At 42.0% G+C, this 22341-nt stretch overlaps 1 protein-coding gene across 1 annotated transcript in view; it reads left to right on the top strand.

Moving 5' to 3' along the window:
- Positions 1-1944, top strand: part of LOC144819913 (uncharacterized) — a 120319-nt gene extending 118375 nt beyond the window's left edge. The window contains exon 2 of the mRNA XM_078677622.1: positions 200-1944. Coding sequence (XP_078533748.1) covers positions 200-897 — 698 coding nt within the window. The 3' untranslated portion in view covers positions 898-1944. The remainder of the gene's footprint in view (positions 1-199) is intronic.
- Positions 1945-22341: the final 20397 nt, after the last annotated feature.

Below are 22341 nucleotides of genomic sequence, written 5' to 3'. Positions count from 1 at the left end.
CTAATTGGTCCTAAGAGAAACATTCGGATTTTTCGTTCCCTGGAGGGGCACAACAGTATGCCTTGTTGGTTGCATCTCTACAACCCGGCATTAGAACAGATATAAAAACGATATCATGCCTTATAGAACATTAGCAGACCTTGAGAAATAATGTCATTTTGTATGTTTGATTTCCCTATATTTTTATTCACATCTACAGAGTCTGTTGTAAAAAGAGCGAATGGTTCTGAGAGGACTGCTGGGAAATCCATCACTCTATCAGCTGATGCCGTAACCCCTCTTAGTCCTCCAGTGCCAGTAAATGCTGATTGTCAAGACTTGTCTGCTTGTACCAGTCCAGCAAAAAGACCATGCGTGCTCCTGTGTGAGACATTATCACATCCTTTGCCAAGTGTATGGTGTCAGCAGTGGCAAGACCCTGAAAAGGGGGAAGACTTTGATTACAAGAGGAGTGAACTTGGTTCGATGTCTACAGCAGTAGGATCACCCCTGCCTGTTGGAAGGCAGACTGAGGATGGTGTCTTGAAGTCACCATTCGTGAAAGACAGTGCTGAGTTTAATAATTGGAAAAAAGGATTGCCCACTGCGGATCATTTACTCAGTCAGGAATATTCCTTTTCTTCATCTTCTGAGTCAGAGAACACTTCTGAAATCTTTGAGAACTCGGAGCCTTTTTGGCTTTTGTCAACACCTGTTAGCGGACAGTCGTCTGATAATTTAGACATGATCAGTAAAAGACTTACCGAACTGCACAGAAAGAGGCAGATTCTCAGGCAACGAAAAGCCCGAATGCAGCAGGAACTAAGTGGTGAAAAGAAGAAACTTTACACTAATCTAATTAGTTGTTTGACCTGTATTAAGGAAGAGTTGATGGAGAGTATAGCAGAGGTGGAATGAGATCAGTCAAACTAAGAACATTGCTAAGAAGGGCAATTGGCTCAGCAGACCGTCTTGCAGACTATTAGAATGGAACTTCAGTCCTTTTCAAAAGCACATGATTTTAAGGTGTGCAACCAATCCTCTAATAGCATGCCATCTAAAATTAAAAATTTAACAAGGCGCACATGCCAAGCGGGTTAGCTAAATGCAATATAATGCTGTGATCGATTTTATGGATGGTATCCCTCAAGACTATTGCTAGAGGTAATCATCCTTTCCTAGACAGACAATCCCCAGGCTAGATTACAAACTCTAATGTTTGTACATCTTACTCTACAAATAAAGGAATTTATTTAAAAGATGATGACGATGGTAATAGTCTGTTTGAATGTATACAATATCTACATAATTAGGTTTCCAATTGTAAAATGAAATCCCCCATCTCAGTAAATGTCTGTCTTGTGTGCCTAAAATTAAAAATGTTGAACACCACATTGTCACCTCTTTACAAATGCTTGGGGCTTTATGTTGGACAATGTTGTGGTGTATGCAGCTTCTTAAAAATATACTGTAGATGTCTTGTTCAGAAAGGTTGATGGTGGTATCTGATTCCAGTTAATATTGCTTTATAATTGCTGTTCCTTATAATACTGCTTTCTTCTACTGTTCTTTCTGTGCTCTAGTGCATTTTAAAGCTTAATGTAACATGCCAAATCCAGATTGTTGGTACTAAAATGGCTTTCAAGCACGTTTTTGGTTTAAAGAAAGATTGGGGCAAAATACGATTGTGACTGAATGGCATAACATTCTTGTGTCCTCATATCAAGTTACCAAAATAACAGAAGCACTATCCAAATGAGCTATTCACGTTCAAGCAATACCACAGTTGAAGGAAAAAAAATATTCTGCTGTATATGATTTGTTCAGTTTGTTAAGGGCAGATGATTATCTGCTAAAAAATAAAGTGAGGACGGTCAAAAGGGGTTATTTAATGACCAAGACACCTCGAGCCCCTACAGATACTAGAAAAACACAAAGAGATGCCTGGTCCAATAAACTGTTTGTGTGTCGTGTCAGGACTAGAACCGTGAGTCCATCAAACCACATATATGAAATAACACCGGGCTGAAAAAATTCCCATCAGCCCACCCTTATGGCGGAGTATCATCATGTGGGATACGAATCATGAATCCAGATCTCACCCAACGCACCTGGTGATGATGCGGAGATGGATTTTGAAAGTGTTCTTCTAAACCACAGTGTTTTTCAGGTGTTGCTAATGGAGTGCAGTGCTAGTGGAAAATAAAGTGAAGATAAAGTGAAGATAAAATTGGCTCCTGGGACAAAAATTAAGTTTAATAGGTATTGTCCTAAGGTCAAAAATTAAAACAACGCCTGATAGTTTAAAATAATAACTATCTGATGGCGCAGTGCAGTGAGGTCAACATGTTTCAGCTTCAAACGGACCAAGTGTCCAAGCTTTCTTCAGGACCGGATGGTAATAGCGACTGCAAAATGTGAGAATTTTTTGATAACAATAATGCTGCTAATTATGCACAGATATAATGGATTACTCCTACCAGGAACTTGGAACTCAAATGTTTGCTGGCGGTTATCCAATCATTCGTTCTTTCCTATAAAAAGAAAAAATCGTGCACAACAGCAAGCAGTGAAATAGTGCATGATGGTATCTCGGTAAAAAGAACACAACACAACAACACAAACAAGGCGAAAGAGAAAATCTCTACGCCACTCAGAAGACAAAAAGTACTCCTGGTCATACCAATATACATTTAAGAAATAGAAACATTAGTTGTAAAGTATAGCTTACCCAGCGTTTTGTGGGAACTTACCTCACCTCACCCGGCACCCGCTCGGGGAGAAGGAGGCCCCGCTCTGTTAGAGTGGAAATGAAGAATCAAAAAAGAAAAAGACAACCTCAGAGACTCTTGAGAGGTATGTCGATACATTAATCAATCATTCCCAGTGATCTACTAACAAAAACCAGTTGTCCTAAAAGAGACTGACACCCAAACAAACAAATGGCAGTGACTAAGCATGGAGAGACAGTGTTCAAAACAAGAACCTGATGAACTCTCTTTTAATAGTTAAAAAAAGAGAGTAAAGGCTATCTTGTAAGGCAAACCAATTGATGTTTACAAAAGGCTCTGATGAAAAATGACAAACTGATGAAAGGGCTTGTATGTAAATAGATCCCTATAGAAAGACAGACAAACGAGAGCTTCGTCATGTCTGCATCCCACAGCATAAAATCACACAGTCATCAGGGAGCCTACCTGTCCGTCGGTGCCTCTGGGCCAGCGTCCGAGAGGGAGTAAAGGTGACTACTCCTTGCTCGCGCGTCTATTTTAATGCTTAGTTAATTGGTTAATTGAGTGCACCTGGCCGAGTCCAAGGCGAACTGGTACGGCAAACTGAACTGAATCAGGGTTTGAACACATACTTTTTATATCGCACATGCGCCTGGCCGAGTCCAAGGCGAACTGGTACAGCAAGCTGCGCTGAATCGGGGTTTGAACACATATTTTTTATATATCGCGCATGCGCTGATGGTATACATGACAGCGCATGCGCATACCGAGGATGCTGTTTAACCGCGCCTGCGCGTAACAGCAAAACCTCGGCGAGCGCCTATGTCAGAATGAAGGGGAAAACAATACAATAAACAAACCCTCACAAATATGCTGGCGATTCTGAATCTAATGTAGAACATTGCCGCTTTTGCCCTAAGCCTAAGTATTGTGTAATTTATGTTTAAATCCAATGTTTAATTAAGTATAAAAATACAGAAATACAGAAAGGCGACCAACACAGCCATGTCAGGATAAGGTAGTACAATAAATGAAATCACGAAGATATACATATTTTGATATACTTTATATTTTAGGAGCAAGCTGCAATACCCTAAGTTGGAAATAGCTCTATATCTCATATGGCTATAGGGTGCAGCATAGATGCTATCACAGGTATTCAATTTAAGCCATGATATACAATAAGCAATATCGACGTATAGGACTGTATCTTAAATCATTTATAGTGATGTCCATGGTATATCGTCGTTAAGGCCCTTGCTGTCACTTTTAAGATGGAAAATCCATTTCTGTTCTTTGATGAACAGGAATCTTGACACATCACTTATATGGGGGGGGATGTACGGATGTTCTAAAACCACCCACTTCATGTCATCAACTGTATGTTTGAAGGTTAGAAAATGATTGGTAAGTCTCGTTGATTGTTTGTGGCACCTAATTGTACTTTTATGTTCCCCAATTCTCAGTTTGATTTTGCGAGTGGTGTAACCGATGTTTCTCCAGTATTCAATCTTTCATATATTCACATGCTTGTATCTTCCCCGTCGTCATGGTGGGAGTCTCCCGGTAAATGATAACCATAGCAGTAGAAGAAAAAACTGCCTGGAAGCCATAGAGTAGTGAAACCACTAGGTAACCTCTCCTCCTCATTATGTGGCCCAAACTACAGCCAATCAGCAGCCAGCACCAGCCTACACCATTACCAGCAGAGCCACCATACCTCAGATTTCCAACCACCTTCGTGTGAGAAGGAGTCTCCCTGAGCTCTGCTCAGTTTATTCTCTCTTCACTGAACTTTTGACCTTTCACAGTTGGAAGACAGGTACTGTTCTTTTATTATCAAGCATCATTTCATTCAATATGTCTGAAAGCTCCAAGAAGAGTCTTTTCAGAGCTTGCAGGTCCTGTGGCAAGGCCAGGCTGTTTTCTGAGGATCCTCACAAGGAGTGCTTGTACTGTTTGTACCCTAAGCATATTCCTAAGGACTGCAAGTATTGCCGGACCTTCTCTGCCAAAACACTGAAGGATAGAGAAGCGCGCCTCTTATTATGACTTCAGAAAAGGAAAACTCATGACTCGGAGTCTGAGGGAGAAGCCAAGGGACACACCTCTAAGAAATTAAAAAGAGGGTCCTCTGAGGAAAAGGGAGATGTGAGGAAACAAAAAGCAGGAAAATCTAAGGAAGGTGAACCTTCTACTTCACTCCCTCCAACTCCTCTCAAGCCTTCCTCAGAAAAGAAGGCTCCGTCGTCGCTTCCGTCGACGAAATCTACCGATATTCCAGTCAGATCGTCGACGAGGCCGTCGACGACCTCGATGACGACCATCTCGTCGACGACGACGACAATCTCGACGACGACAGCTTCGTCGACGACGATGACAACTCCGTCGACGGTGAGTGCCAGACCTTCGTCGACGGCAAGATCTTCGTCGACGAGTATCCCGTCGACGATGCGGATGATTGTTCCGTCGACGGCCCCGTAGACGGTCCTCTCGACGATGAAAAAATCGTCGACGATGCCATCTCCAACCAAGATAACTTCAACATATATTTCCATTAAGAGGATTGCTCCGTCGACGGGAGCGTTGACGAGCAAAAAAGGGGAGTTTTCCACGCCGAAGATTTCACCTTTACTGCCCTCTACCATTCTGGATTGCCAGGAATAAGAGGAGGAAGGATCCTTCGGTGTTGCTTACAGTCCTTCGCAACTTCATATTAAACATCAGGATTCCGATGAGGAAGACCACCAGGAGGCCCAGGAGCACTTCTCTTTTACGGATAGGCCGGTCAAAGGCCAGATGAGATACGAGTCATTTCACTAGGCCTACCACTATGATGATGAAGAGGAAGTGGATACGCCTGTGCGGGAAGAGGCCATGTCGGTGCCTACTTCTTTAATATCAGACCTAAGAAGCATGATCGATAGCTATTATCGTCGCTTTCCGGAAGATAATGCTTCTGCGGCCGCTGAAAAAGTCTCTCAACCTGCAAAGGAGACACCCCTGGCTCAACCGCCGCCTCCTCCTACTCGGACGAAGGTCCAAAATGTTATTACAATTCGGGATGACTTAAAAGATTCCGATCAGGACGATCAAGAAGAGGAAGGGGGACTCTGTCACCAAAAACCTCGCCTCCTGAGGTGTAATCCACCCTTCAGTATTTCCCTCGTCTACCAAAGTTTTAATCTCAACGAGTAGTCGCGGAGTAGGGTCTTCAGATAGGCGTCGATAAAATTGGCGGTTGTCCAATTGTCTTAGGCATTCTTGTCGGTATTGAACCATGTCCAAGACTACCGTTGCTCCCCCTTTATCCGCTGGTTTTATTATTATAGACGGATCAGAGCGGGGCCTCCTTCTCCTCGAGCGGGTGCCGGGTGAGGTGAGTTAAGTTCCCACAAAACGCTGGGTAAGCTATACTTTACAACTAATGTTTCTATTTCTTAAATGTATATTGGTATGACCAGGAGTACTTTTTGTCTTCTGAGTGGCGTAGAGATTTTCTCTTTCGCCTTGTTTGTGTTGTTGTGTTGTGTTCTTTTTACCGAGATACCATCATGCACTATTTCACTGCTTGCTGTTGTGCACGATTTTTTCTTTTTATAGGAAAGAACGAATGATTGGATAACCGCCAGCAAACGTTTGAGTTCCAAGTTCCTGGTAGGAGTAATCCATTATATCTGTGCATAATTAGCAGCATTATTGTTATAAAAAAATTCTCACATTTTGCAGTCGCTATTACCATCCGGTCCTGAAGAAAGCTTGGATACTTGGTCCGTTTGAAGCTGAAACATGTTGACCCCACTGCACTGCGCCATCAGATAGTTATTATTTTAAACTATCAGGCGTTGTTTTAATTTTTGACCTTAGGACAATACCTATTAAACTTAATTTTTGTCCCAGGAGCCAATTTTATCTTCACTTTATCTTCACTTTATTTTCCACTAGCACTGCACTCCATTAGCACCACCTGAAAAACACTGTGGTTTAGAAGAATACTTTCAAAATCCATCTCCGCATCATCACCAGGTGCGTTGGGTGAGATCTGGATTGATGATTCGTATCCCACATGATGATACTCCGCCATAAGGGTGGGCTGATGGGAATTTTTTCAGCCCGGTGTTATTTCAGATGAATATCTGTTCTAAAAAAAAAATCAAACATTCAGGCAAGTTTTTTCATTTATTTGTTCCAGGTGATTAAAGGTGCAGAAAATGTGTTTTCCAAAGAGTTCATTCTAAAATGTGTATTTACTAACTTATTTTGGTTATTTGGTATAGTGCTGCAAGTCACTGTTTGTAACTTAAGAGCATTCGGTATTGGTCGGTGCCTGCCTTTCCAAAAGGTTGGAACAAAATTATCCATCATGATCTAAAAGGTGGATGCAGTTGGTTTTTAAAACAATTCCCTAACATTTATACATTTGAAACCAGTGGCGTGCAAATGGCATCTGCTCTTCTGCTTATATATGCTAATGTGTGAAGCTGATGCTCTAGTTGAAAACATACTACAGACAGTAAATATTTGCGAATTACATCTGGTCCATTCATTCATAAAAATGTAAGACAAGGTACAACCATGAGTTACCGGTGGAAAATATTTAATGGGATAGGCCCAATAATATTCCATATTGGGTGTCGAGCTTCCATGTCAAGTCATTAAATCAATCTTTTCCATCTAGCACAACGGATTTCAGACTACATTCTTGGACTGTGCTGCACTTAGTGATTCCGAAATTTGAGTATGTGTGCAATTATTTTACAAATTAACCTTTAAGTTACATTATAATTTCAACTTAATCGATACAGTGCTTATTACCATATTGAAAGTTCATTTTGAAGGATGACCTGTGCATAGATCTAGTTGAAATGCTTAATTTTGGATTATGTGGTGACTCTGCAAACAAAATAATGTTCAGCTCTAATGTTAACCCCAAGACAAACATCCTAACTGAAGTGCTCCTCCTAGCAGCACACATATCAAAACCAAGGGTGTGTTGGACCCAGTCATGGCAGCCTGGGAGAACTACACCTATCCAACAGCAGTCAATAGGTTGGTGCAAGTCTCAAATGCCCAGCTGCTGGGGAAACACCCTTCCTCTCACCCGTCGACAGAAAGCTCTGTCATCTAAGAATCCAGCTCCTCAGGACAACTGGCAGGGACCTTCCCTTCTGTCCCTTCAAACAGAAAGTCAAAACACCTGGCAACATTAGGAAAGAAAATCTTTTCGGCAGACAGCATGGCACTCAAATCTCCTAATGTAACATGACTTCTAGGAAGCTATACATATTCCTTATGGGTCGTGGCCAAACTGGTCATCTCTCATGTTCCAGAGGACATGAGATCTTACTTACAGAAAGTTGTGAGAAATGTAAAAAACTCATTCCATCACATTAAGTCCATTCTGGATACTGCAGACTCTGTTGTACGTGCCATGGGTAACTATCTGACTGTGGCGCACACCAGGCCTTGGACTTACAGTTTCTCCTCTGATTTACAGGCCCACTTGATAAGCCTCTCCTTCAACAGAGCTTGCCAGTTTGGGGACAATGCTATGTATGCTTTGGAACACTTCAGGACAAGCAAGGCCACACCCCGATCTTTGGGACTCTAACAACCTCACCTTACCAGGGACTACTACTCATTTCGGTGCTTTCTGGATTTCTTGAGAGGATTCTCCTTCTGTCTGCGCCACTCCTTTCAGCCTCAGGTAGAGCAGCCTTAGAATCCACTGATCAACCAACCCAGAGGCAGGGGCAGAGGAAAAGGCTATGAATCTGTCTAGCACCCCTCCTCATCCTCCTTCCCCACACCTTCATGCTTCTTGCTAGACCTGAAAGCCTTTGGTGTGATCTTCCTTTTTGCCTTCTCCCCTCTTGTTTGCGGAAATGCGTTTTGTTGAATGTAGGACTCTGTTAACTTTACCACTGCTAATTAGTGCTGAAGGGTTTGTGCTCTCCCCTCTTAATATGATAAAATTGGCTTACACCAAATTGGCACGTTTAATTTACTTGTAAGTCCCTAGTAATTTGGGACCACATGTCCTAGAGTTGGTACATTAAATGCTACTAGTGGACTTACAGCTGTTATTGTAGCAACATTTAAGTAGCCCTTTACAACATTGCTCTGGTCTTCCATTGCAGCCTGTGTGCAGTTTTAACTGCCAATTTGACCTGGCAAAATAAACCCATTGCCAGACCTAAACCTCCTTTTTATATATATTTCACCCCTGTGATAAGCCCTAAGCAGACTACAGGGTGTAGTGTATTGCATTTAAAAGTTAGAACATGTGCTTTTACGTTTTACATGTCCTACTCCCAAATTGATTTTTCACTACTGTGAGGCTGATTTCTTTTTTAGGATAACATTGGGCTACCTTATTACTTTTAATAAGTACTGACTTTTGATTAGAAACATGTAAAAATGTCATGGTTGGTCTCAAAAGAAGTGTAATTAAAAACATCTTTAATTGTGAAATTCTAGTTTGTCATAATTCTGAAAATGCTACTTTTAGAAAGGTGGCATGTTATAGTCTTAACCGTTTGGGGCATGGTGCCTGTGTCCCGGGTCACATGACTGTGAATAACTTGGTAGTTGACCTTTGTGTATTCTTCCCAGAGAGTGAGGAAAAGGGAGACTGTTGTTGGCAAGATGGACCATCCTGCCAGGAAGGGTGGGGTGCAGCTGTTCCATGCTCCACTTGCGTTTCAAAGGGCTGTCTCCAGGACTTACACAACAGGACTTGACACCAGCTTTATGTCACCCTAGACTGGAGTCTTGACAGGGAAAGGAGGAAACTTTCCAGAACCAGATGTGGGGATAGCCAGGATGTCAACCCTACTTCGAAAGCTGGCGCTAGGTATAAGTATTGGACCTCCTGAGCAACTGAGTTGGCTGGCCTCCTGTTCTGAGCTCCAGGGACATAACAAGCTCCAGAGGCCTCCTGCAACTGCCCGACTGACCTGTTCTAACAAGACCAGCCTGACCTGCTACTGGACCTGCCTGAGGCCTGCTAGCTCTGCTAAAGTTAGTCCCTGATCCCCTCGACGTGCCTCCCTTGATCCTGGACCCTTGGCTGGCATCAGAGTGCATACATCTGCAATGAAAGATGAAAGCCTGAAGTTTTAGGATGGTCGCGGTTGCGAACTGGCCAGTACGCACAGTAACTCTGCTGCTCATGACGACCATTAAAACAAATTTCCTGTGAACCTGACTTTTCACGCTACAGTGGCTGCCAGCGACGACCAGCCACTTGAGATCTGTCCTTCTGCAACAGCAGTGACTGCCCGAAGTGTCCGCCAAAGTGAACCTTACTTTTTTGGAATCTATTCTTTAGGTGAGGAAACTGCATATAGAAGTATCCATCAGAACAAAAATTTGCTTGCATACAGTAATGATTTTTCTAATGGATACTCTACCTGCAGATTCCTCATGGACTCACCCACCTCCCTGTTTGATAGATGCGTTATGGGAAAAGACCAATGGGAATCCAATTTTAAGTTTAGTTCTTCATGGAAACTGATATCGTTGCACCCGGAGGGGGCTATCTTGGTTCAATAGTGCCCTCTGACATAACTCCCAGCTTCGATATAAAGCCAGCATCCATTACTGCTTGAGAGCTTTAAAGTTTTGGGATACAGTCAAACATATGGAATTATTGTACAATTTAGGAATCTGCAGGTAGGTAGGGTATCCACCAGAAAGATGGTTCCAGCAGGTAACTTTTTTGTCAAGACGACAAAGCAAACACTTTTTTACCATAGCACCCCTATCTGAGTTTGCTCCTAATTGTGAAGTGCCTACACGTGCCTCTTCCATTACCCATTGAACCCATCTGGCAAAGGTTGGCGACAATACAGCTTTGAAAGGCTTTTTAATGCTTATGAGCAATTGATTAGCTCCTGGTGGCCTGAATTCTCCCATCAGGATTTCACAAGCTTTAATGCATCTGACTTAACACAATTTATTAGATTAATTTAATTTCTGAGTATGAAATCACTCTAGTTTTAAACTTAATTCTCCTGAAAAAAGAAAATGTTACTCTATGCTGAGTCAACATCCTTTCTGAAAGATATAATGCCTGGGCATGTGACACAATTTTGCATGATATTAAACACAAATGAATTGCCAAATTATCTAATAATTCCTTCATGTATAGATGCTCATTGTGCTGCCAAAAGAGAAACATTTTCAGCATAATTCACATCCCAAATATGAGAATATTTGCGCACAGTAGGATACCAACCCTTCACACCTCTCCGAACAATTTAAACACTAAGGAGTGTTCACCGGCAGTCACACTATCTATGCACAGATGGCCTGCTGCTAAGGCTAATCTAATTTTGTTTGCTGACCTGTAAGATTGACTTCCCATGGTGATTTGGGATACAAATGTGAAGATAACATTTAAAAAATGGGCAAGGACGAACCCCTATTGGATCCAAACCACATTCCAGACACCAACATGCCCATCGTCTCCAAGTCAGTTTCTTTCCCTTAAATGTGCCATCAGGTCAAGTCTACCTAATAAGATTGTGAGCTGTTCAGAAAGGCCCAGGAGCATCCAAACCGCACTGTTAGAAATTGAGATTCTGGTTGGCAGAGGTATGCTCCCTGTCCAAGAAGGAACCAAAATCCTAGTCAGGCTAAATCACAAACACACCCTAAATTAACCTGTGCTCACACCCTAGTAGTTTGGCACTAAGCAGTCAGGCTTAACTTAAGAGGCAATGTAGGAAAGTAGGATCTGCTTGTATGGTTACCCCCACTTTTTGCCTGGTGCTAAGCTGTTATTGACTAGTCTGACTTTGATCCTGCTAATCAGGATCCCAGTCTATCTGCTTTCACCCTTAAATTGTTATGTTCAATACTTAGGTACATCCCGAATTGGATACTGGGGTACCGTTATCAGTCCCTAGTAAATGGTACTAAGGTACTCAGGGCATAGGTACCCTAGAGGTCACCCATGGGCTGCAGTATGTTATGCCACCCATGGGAGACCATTAAATATGGAACTATAGGCCCGCCATTGCTGCCTGTGTACGTTGGTGCTAGCACCACATACTAAAGCTATAGGTTTCCTATATCTAGGGTCACTGCACTTAAAACCTATAATTCACCCCTATAGCAGGCCTTATCAATCCTGAAGGCAGGGTGCTTAGTTCTAAGTGTGAGGGTGCCCCTGTATGAGCAGGACACCCCTACAGCCTACGGAGTCCATTTTCCCAGGTTGTAAGTGAGGCATCCATATACTCTATAGAGGGGCACCTCGTAATTACACGATGACCATCTAGAATTTGGTTGCAACGAGTCCTATCATGTTTGGTATCAAACATGTTGGAATCATACCCCCACACCGGGATTCCAAGCACTGGAAGAGCCCTCCGTTAGGCTCTCCGTGTTCCCGGTGCCAGCCTGCTAGACCCGGACAGTGCAAAATGGTTGCTGCCGACCAGAGACATGATTCTACCCTCCTGCTGCTGAGCAAAGCTCGATGAGGGAAAGGCAGAACAATAGGCATCCTGTCACAGGGAGGTGGGACAACCTCACAGACTGGATTTAGTGTATTGGGACTGGGTCGGTGAGCTTGCCAGTGCCACTAAGTCTGAATGAGGGGCACATTTGGTGTCCCCGTGCATAGTCCAGTTCAAACAAGTGCTGTGGTGCAAAACTGGGCAAACGAGATGGGAATAACCTCCCCATGTCCAGACACTCCCCTGGGAGGGTCTCCTGAATAGTCCAACCCTTTTCTTGGGTTACTTAAGGGCTTACCTGATGGTGGGTCCCTAGATTAGTCGTGGAACAGGTTTCAGATCAGACACCACTTCTTCTTCTACCATCTGGGCACTCTGGACTTTGCTGGACTTCCTTTGGGCTTGACTTCGTTCCCATTTCAGGCTGCTGCATCGTCTGTGCCTGTGCACCATAGAGGAACCTTCCAAGGCCTGTGGGCATTAACGACACCTGAAGTAATCTCCCTTGAAGTGAAGGAGTCACTTCCCTGAATTCGCTGGGCTGCTCATCCTGAGTTCCTCCAGACTTCGTAAGGTTCTGCAACACAGGTGGTGGTACTTCACAGCTGTAGAGTCCTGCTCTGCCCTCTTCCTAAGTTTGAGGCCAGTATCTCTCGTGGGGGATGCAATAACCGAAACCGTGTGCAACTCATCAACTTGCAGTTACAAAGGCTTGTTGGCTTCCTTCCACCAATATATTCGGGCTCCAAATAGCCCCAACCTCAAGCATCTCCAGTGACCAAAGTCTTTGTCCACATCGCATTGTTTGCACCGTGGCCTGCTTCTTTTGGTGAGCTGCTAGACGTCTTCTTGCGACTCCAGTGCCTCCACCCTGTGGGTCCTGTTGAGGGTCATCTTTGCTTCTTTTGGGCTCCCCTGAGTGCTCTGGGCCTGCCCTGACTCCCCTGCTTGTGGTGAGGCCCCTGGTCCTTGCTGGTCCTGACATTGCACCTTCTTCAACTTCTGTGTGGGTTGCCTTTGCCAAGGCTTGTTGGTGCTCCCACCAGACTTCGACCCCTCAACACTCGAAATCCAATGTGGGACAGCTCCTGCATGCCTCCTGGTCTGCCTCAGTGTCACCTGGTCCTCATAGCTGCAAAGTCAAGGTCATTGTCATCTGTCCTGTAACACCCGACATCGGAGGGCGTTCGTCTTCCAAGTCTCCTGATCACTCCTGAGTACAATAGACTCTGTCCCCTCTGCTTGCAGGAACCTCTCATCTAGAACCCATCTTTGGTTACCACTGGATATTTTCTTCCTGTTCAGCAGCAGCACATTCCTGAAGTCCTCTATTGGGTTTAACAGCAGTTTTCGACACCACTCCACACCTATGCACCCAGCGTCCCTGGTGTAGGTTACGTAGGTACTATGGTATCCACCGGTGGGGTGACTCTCCAACCTTGTGTCTTCCATGGGGTTTCTTCAGGGACCACTGGGAAGGGTCCTTAATCTTTAAAAACCCAACCGTGACTTACACGTAAACTTGTATGGAGCACGCAGTCGTGGTCCCACACGGCACACGTTCTCCGTGGGGTTCCTAGTCACTCACCTTGGGTGGTTCCCTGGGTCCCCAGGACTTCTACGTCCTCTCGACATTGTCTTGACCCAAGTCGTGGTTCTTATACCACTTTCTTAGTATATGGTTTGGCCCCTCCTTGGGGTCCATTGTGCATTCTATGCTAGTTACTGTGTTTCTATGCAAAGTGATGTGTGGATTGTGCATATCTCCGGGTAGGAGAAATATCTTTGTGTTAAAGAGTATTATATAATAAATACATATTTTTATAAATACCTTCCGTGGTTCTTTTTCACTTAATCTATACTATACGATTGCATTCTGGTAAAACAAGCTGCTTTACACTCCTTCTGGACTAAGCCTGAAGGCTGCTCTCCACAGCTACCACTTAGCGTGCTTTCTAAGGTTGTCTAAGACCTCTTAAATCACCATAAGGGTTGTCTGGACTGGTGCAGGGTGCCCATTTACATAAGTGGACATCTTATACCAGGCCAGCTTCTCACAGCAAATGTTTAAAGTAGTTGTGCAACACTTCAAACGGTAAAAGAATGAAAACACCACATACAAAGATGCCACAACTGGTTAGAAAAATATAGCTTAATTTCATGAAAAAAACCATACCAAAAGAAAACGGCAAACATCCAATAAGTAGAACCACATGTTTAAAGAATAAACTGCAATGTAGTGCTTAAAAATATAATGCACAAACCAGGGCTAGCTGGTTGTGCTAGACCAGGTCAAATCCAAAAGTTCAGGGCAATTATGATGGAGCATGGTCAGATCCAGGAACCAGGCTTGGCCCGCTGAAAAGTACCTTCGTTGTGCCATTGTCGAGACTAGATGTGGGATGCAGGTGAGGCGATGCATCGATGACTGTCCACACAGGCAGGGCGATGCGTCGGTTCCGAGCTGCACAACCTGGACAATGTGTCTGCAGTTGGGTCAATGTGCCGCACAGCAGCGGTGATGCCTCTGAGTTGATCCCCGCAGCGACAGTGATGCGCCCTCAGTGGTGGAGATGTGCTGGTTCAGAGTCTTGGTTTTGACTCCAATGTGTGGATTCTGCTGGAGCAGCACGTTAAACCTACTTTCCAGGGTCCAGTATTTGGTTGACACCACTTGGTAAGGCAGACTCACAGATGGCTGAGTCCAAGTGTTAAGGCAGGTGAATTGAAAGTCTTTTATGTCCCTGAGAATTCAATCAGGAGGCAAGCCAGCAAGCCTGTGGTTCACTCTGGCTCTGGGTTCAAGTGATGTGGTCCCAGACCTCACCTGGGTAAGGAGGGCAGAAGGTCAGCACAGCAAGAAAGCAGTTCTTCCAGAGCAGCAGTTCAGCAGAGTAGCAGCCCCTCAGTAGCACAGCAGCCCATCTCCCTGGCAGAGTATCGACAGGTCCAGAAGTGTACTGATATGGTAGGGTCAGAAACCCAGTTCTTAAACTCAGTGGTACCTTTGAAATTATGTAGACTTCAAAGAAAGGATTTTATGGCTCCAGACTCACTACAAGGAGTTAATCAGTCCTTTGTGTGGTGACAGGACACAGCTGATTCAAGTGTACGTATGAGGCTGGTCCCAGCTCCACCCTTCTATCCTCCTAACCTCCCATTGTATGTGGCTGTCTAGAGGCAATGTGCAAAGTCCAGCTGACACCCTCCTTAGACATGTATTTGAGACAGGCTGAAGGCACACAAGGCTAAGAGGAGGAAAATGCCAACTTTCTAAAAGTTTATCCTGAAGGGGGAGTAATTGAGTTGTTGACTGGAGGCTGGAATCAGTACATGAAAAATCAAGGTAGGGGTGGTGCCTCCCAGACCAAAAATCAAATAACACTTTAGGGGAAGGAACCAAAGTATTGTTCCTTCTGTTGTCTTTGATTTAACTTGTTATTTCTTAATCTTTCACCCTGTATACACTCTGATATCACGCCTGTGTATATTGTTTTTAGTACTTTTTCATGGAATAAATCACTGCTCCTTTTTCATAAATTATAGCATTTTTTCTTTGCTTGTTTTTATAAAAAGTTTTTTTAGGGGGACATGGTATGCATTTACAGACATAATGAAAAGAGACAACTTACATGACAACACTTCTTGACTACATGTAGTTTATTAATCCAGAAGACAATTTATATACAACACAAATGTTACTTTATCTTAAATACATTTAAGGAATTATTTACAAACATACAACAAAGCCTATGAAGTTGCCTATCTGTTGTCCTTCAATGTGTTATCTTTGGGACCTTTACCACTTCAAACCTCCTATGTGCAGTGCTAAACACTGCTCGAGGCACTATTTTGATTAGGGTCAGAGCATGAGTTATTACCAGGGTGTGGTCCTGGATTCCAACTCTCATGGTGCACAAATTATGAATTGGAGTGTGACCCCGAGTAATTACCAGTGGCTGAGATCAATTCAGACATTCAATCAATCACATTTTGTAATCTTTTGTAGATAAATCTCTGCATCTTGTTTTTCAACCTGACCTCCAGGTATCAGACTGTATGATCAGGCCCCCCATCGACCCAAAGATTGCCCTGCCGTTCCATGCTTGCATATGCTGAAGCCCCCAGTAAATTTCTTCTCTTGCTTTGGTTGTAAAGTTCACAGATTCTGATGAAGTTATCCTTGTTTTGAGGCACACAGCTTTAAGTTGTTGCATTGTTCATTGCTGCAGTGTTCCTGGAAATAAAGCCTGGATCAACAAAACCAAAAGCCTCACCATCCAAGCTAATTGTCAAAGTGATATTTTGGGTTTGATCAGGGCTTATCTCAGTTCCATATTTATGTTCATCATGTTTGAAGTCGGTAATTTGAGTATCGCTCAGATTGGGCCACCACAAAATTAAGAAACTGAATTGATTGTGTTAGAGGTAGTTCTGATTTCTCCTGGTCGATCCAAAATCCAGGTCCTGTAACAGGGCTACCACTGTGTGTGGACAGTCTGTATGGACATTAATTGATGATCAAGGTGACACTGAGGTAGATTATCACCCCTCTTGAGCAGATACATTCTATTTCTGGTTTCACACAGAAGTACCACTGGGCAGATGACAGGCCAAAGGTTAGTGCTGTATACTATTAGGTTTTGTTTCTCCACTGAAGCTGCAGAAATCTGAAATGAGGTTGGAAGATCTTTATCACCAGGCATTCGTCTATCAAATTCAAATGCACCATCTGGTCTCCTTGCCTGAGAGTGTCTCTGGTTGGATGAATCCCCTCCATTTAGAATTCTTGCAAGACTAGCCAACCATTGAATTCTGGGATTAATTCTGGGACGGGGACCCTTGATCTTCTGAACGAAGATGATGCTGATGAACTCTTGGGGTGAGGTACTGTTAATACGACAACAACCTTCAGGTCTAGAGCTGCCATCTCCTAATCTATACATTTGGAGGTTTTCTCTTAAAAATGGTGGATTTTGGGCTTTAAAATTTCCTTGGCAGGCAATAAAAATTTCCATTTGGAATCCCCTGATGGTCTGAAATACCCAAGCATCACTGGGTAGCTCCCATCAATCACTTATACATCAACTGTGCCAACCCCCTCTCACTCTTTCAAGCCACACTATCAGTTCCCTGTGGAGTTGCAACCTTTGAAGGCTCCTCTGGCAACACACTCCCTAATTGCCCCTAAAAAGCAAGTAAAATCCTGCCATTGTCCTGTGTCTGATCTTGAGGAATTGCCCTCTTCCTCGGCTAGCCTCCCCAAAAACATTTTGGCTGACAATTTTCTTTATAGATGACTGGGCCTTGTCGAGGGAAGTGAGAGTGGACACACGCTTCCCCAATTCCTTCAGAGACGGATTGCTGAAAAGACCACCTCCAGCTATCGGGCCTATCTCAGATGTGTCGAGTTCCGAATTGTCGGTCGACCTTGAATAACAGAGATCTGTCTCGCTCTGTAGAGTTGGCAATCTTTACATTCCCAAAATATCACTACTCGTTGTGCCATGCCAACCGGATCTCTGGTGTGAAGAGCATATGGTATTCTCTCGCCTTCTCTGCCATGTTCAGGATCTTTCTAAGAGGGCCTGCTATGTCCAGTAATTTATCATGGCAAGTTGACCAGTCCCGATCAATGCCCTGTTTCAGGTGTTGCAGCCACCTTTCTCTCCAGTATTGGATTCACGCATTTGGCTCTTAGTCTAGCGCTGACTTCTTGGTCCAGGGTTTTCTAAGTTGGCTGGTCACATATTGTGAAACTTTCTCTGCAGGAGCCTAGGCTAAGGATCTAGGTTGGTAAAGATCCTTAGTGTCCAACAATTTTGCTGGTGTTTTCGATTGTTGACCCTGTCCTTCACCGTTATGCCTTTTTGGGTCAGAAGATGGGCGCCACAGTCTGCTAGAGTCAAAACCATCATGTGAATCTAGATCATCCACCATGTTGTCCTGGAAGGGAAAAAAGATTGGAATAAGCCAGGAATCATTGGCGATGCTGTTGTTAGAGGCATCAGGAGATAGTTCTGCTCCACTTGCCTTACATTGATATGTGCTCTGTTAGCGTCAGCTCCTTTGTTCTTCTTCCTATTTTATGTGGACTTAGAATTGGTGGAAATTGAGCCTTTTGGGTATCTGAGTTTATCAGACCCACAAGGTGGAGCCAAGTCTTCCCTCGTAGAGATGGATTCTGGAAGACCTGCAGCCTGAGACAAAAGTGCCTTCACAAAAAGACCCAGGTCACTGTTAAGCACCCTTTCTATAGAGACATCCACCACCTCAGTGATAGTATCACCCCAGCGGATGAAATCTTCAACCTCTTCCTCATAACAGCTATTTTCTCCCTGTTGTATTTTGAAAATGGGTGTGCAATAAAAAGGTCATAGCATTATCTTGCCCACAGGGACCAAGGGGTGGATAACCGTCAATTGGCACCAGGAATGCCTAACATTTTGCAGTCTCTGAGTTATAGTTCTGTTGAGGTAACCCTTTGAACAACAACCATGGGTACCCAGAGCAAGCACCAACAAGCATGTGCAGTGTTTCAGAGAACAACTCTTGAATAAGTAACACTGGCCCCACTCTCAGATGTCAAGCTACAGGCCGAGCCAAAAAATGAATAAACCCTCAAGAGCTGTGATTTTTATATGAATCGTGGGTCTGATGGCAGGAATGAAGCACCCAGAGTCTCTAGAATCCTGTGGTTGCATACGCATTTGTTTGAAAGAATGTGTCTGATGACAAGACTGTGGGGAAACTCTATAGCTGCTTGTCACAGGAGCGTGAATAATAAAGAGATCAGTGGCTAGCAAGAAAGGAATGCATACAAGAGTATGAAGTGCCTTTGATTATTCGGAACTAAGGGCCAGATGTACCACCTGCCAAATAGTGCCTCACAAATTGCATCACATTTGCGACTCGCAATTTGTGAGGCGCTATTTGGCATGTACAACAATATGTTTAACACTGTTTGCGAATCCCAATGGGGTCGCAAATTGTGAGGCTACGTTGGATAGCGTAGGGGTAAAATTACTATTCTCACTCTAGTGAGTGCAACAGTAGGGAAAGCGTTGGATAGCGTAGAGGTAAACATTACTATTCCAACTCCAAAGAGTGCAACAGTAGGGAAAGCGGTGGATAGCGTAGGGGTAAAAATTACTATTCCCACTCCAAATAGTGCAACAGTAAGGAAAGTGTTGGATAGCGTAGGGGTAAAAATTACAATTCCAACTCCAAAGAGTGCAACAGTAGGGAAAGCGTTGGATAGCGTAGGGGTTAAAATTACTATTCCCACTCCAGTGAGTGCAACAGTAGGGAAAGCGTTGGATAGCGTAGGGGTAAAAATTACTATTCCCACTCCAGAGAGTGCAACAGTAGGGAAAGTAAATACTTCATATATTATTTAAAAAACTATAAATTAATATCTATAAAAAATTAATTAAAAGTAATTACCAATTTAATATAATATAATAATTAATCAATTAAAATTACAAATTAAAATTAATTATTACAATTAATTACCTATTAATACAAATTATTTACAAATTAACAATTAATAATTTAACATTTAAAAATTAATTAACAATTATTTCAAATGAAATACAATTAAATAAATTGATTTTTTTAATTAATTATAAATAAATTACTTCCCACCCTTTTCCCCCTATAAACCCACAACACGCTACAGAAAATAAATTAGTAAAATTAACATAATTAGCAATTAATCAGTTAAATATAATTAATTGGCAATTCAAATCTAATTAATTACCCATTAAAAATTAATTAACAATTAATTCTAAATAAATACCAATAAATATTTTTAAATATTTAATTAATTATAAATAAATTACTTCCCACCCAATTCCCCTATAAACCCACAACCCGCTACAGAAAATAAATTAGTAAAATTAACATAATTAGCAATTAATCAATTAATTAAAATTAATTGCCAATTAAAATTCAATTAATTACCAAATATAAATTAATTAACAATTAATTAAAAATTAATACCAATAAATAAATGTACATATTTAATTAATTATAATTAAATTACTTCCCACCCTATCCCCCTATAAACCCACAACCCGCTACAGAATTAAATTACGCAAAAATTTAAAAAACAAAATTCATTAATTAAAATAATTTATAACATAAATACACACTTTTCACACATATAATAACATAAAAAATACTATAAAAATTCGCTAACTTTAATAACCTATATTATATACTTCGATATTTTAACTTTCTATATTTTTAACATTCGATATTACATATACATATTATATTTTTGATGTCTATATTCTGTCCATTCGATATTTTGTCCATTCTAGATTTTAAACTCCATATTATGTTCATTCAATATTTTGTAGTCGATATTTTGACTGTTTACCGGTTAAAACATAGCAGCAGGTAAGAAATTGGTGTTGAAAATTTGCTACAGGAAGCAATCAGACATTGCAAAATAGATGCACTACTTGGTAAATAGCATGCATGAGGCCGTTACACTGTGGGACAACTCCAGGACAAATGCACAGTTCCGCGATGCCACCCACAATGATCAACACGGAGAGGGGCTGCTGGGAAAGAAAGAGTGCATGAGAAGGGGGAGAGTCGGGCGCTCACAAGCCCTGGAGGGGGCAAGATAGGTGGTGCAACGAGAAAAGAGAAGTGGGAAGGAGAGGGGAGGTTAAGGGACGGAGGAATGAGGTAGGGAGGAGAGCGGGTAAGCATCCGCAAGGGACAGGTTATGGCCGCAAGATCCGGGGCAGCCAGCATTGCAGTGCCAGGGCCTTCCAGAGAAAACCAATATATCTAACGTTCACCATCCTAAAGGAAAAGTGCCCAGGTGAGGAGGAAGGTCCCTGTTTCGTCCTGCAGGTTATAGATGTCGACTTCTTTTTAAAATATTACCCATCCAAAGTCATAAATAATTTAAAAAAAATATTGACATTTCTTTTTAAATACTATTTTTCTGAAAAACGGCAAGTAGCAAACTCATGTAGCCAAATTGGTATGTGGTTGTATTTTATCAACCCATCCATGCCACATTAAACACACTTTGCAGGAATTCAAGAAGCACTGATTAATTCTTTTAACTATAGAGAGCTAATTTCTGAAACGTAATAAAGTTTCACATTTCTTTTAGAATTTCACTTACAATGATTAGTTAACACTTGTAAAGCGCATTCTTATTTTGTCTTTGGTATATGATGTGGACTTGTAGAAATTTCACACAAATACAGTTGTCTATAATACATGAGAGATGTGGTCTCATTGTTTGAATTGGTCCTTCTAGCTTCATGTTTTGCCTCATTTCACTACAAACTGACCCCCAACTGTAATAATATTTTTACTCTCATGTGTGTCTCTGGATTTATCTCCTTTAAAATTAGCCTTGTGATCCTCATACAGAGATTATCTTATTTCTACATTAAGATGTAATAATCTGAGTATTGGATTTTGTTCTACAAAATTGCGCTCTTTAAAGCCCTGTATAGAGGGGAAACAATTGAGGAGAAAGCAGTATTTCACAGTGTCCCTTGAACATGATGGAAAACTGATTTGATACAGATGAGTCAATATGCAATATAACAATTTAACATCTTGGTGGGCAAGTTAAACCCAACACACTAAATATAACTATATGTTCATGCAATAACTTTTAGTTTCTCAATATCTTTACAAATATTTTTTTTAAAACCATGTCATTAAAAAACGTACATTGCAGCAAAACTGTAAGATTCCGCTGGTGCATACATTCATTATCCATAATTCCGCAAAGTTACACTATTGCTTTTTAGTTGTATTGCTTTTTTGTGGGAACTATTCACAGTTTGTATTGTTTAACAGTAACAAGGTACAGATAGAGCAACTCACAGACAAAGCCAATAGCTGTTACTTCAGGGCTCTGAGTTACAAATAAGCTAACAAATTTCAAAGAGAGCTAATAATTAAATATAGATGTGGAAACTTTCACTCACCAAAAGTAATTTTTAATACCTATCACGTTTGCTAAGACTGCATTTTTAGAATTGTTTTACACAAACCTTTTAATGGCAGAACCAAATACTTTATTTCAAAGTTAGAATACAGAATTTTAAATTCATAACTGAGAGTTGCTACTGTATACTTTCAGATCATATTCAGTCCTTTATATCTTTATT

This window comes from Lissotriton helveticus, chromosome 2_1 (genome assembly GCF_964261635.1).
Source record: "Lissotriton helveticus chromosome 2_1, aLisHel1.1, whole genome shotgun sequence".
NCBI lineage: Eukaryota > Metazoa > Chordata > Amphibia > Caudata > Salamandridae > Lissotriton > Lissotriton helveticus.
The sequence above is the reverse complement of the archived record's forward strand: the minus strand, read 5'-3'. Positions and strand labels throughout refer to the sequence as shown.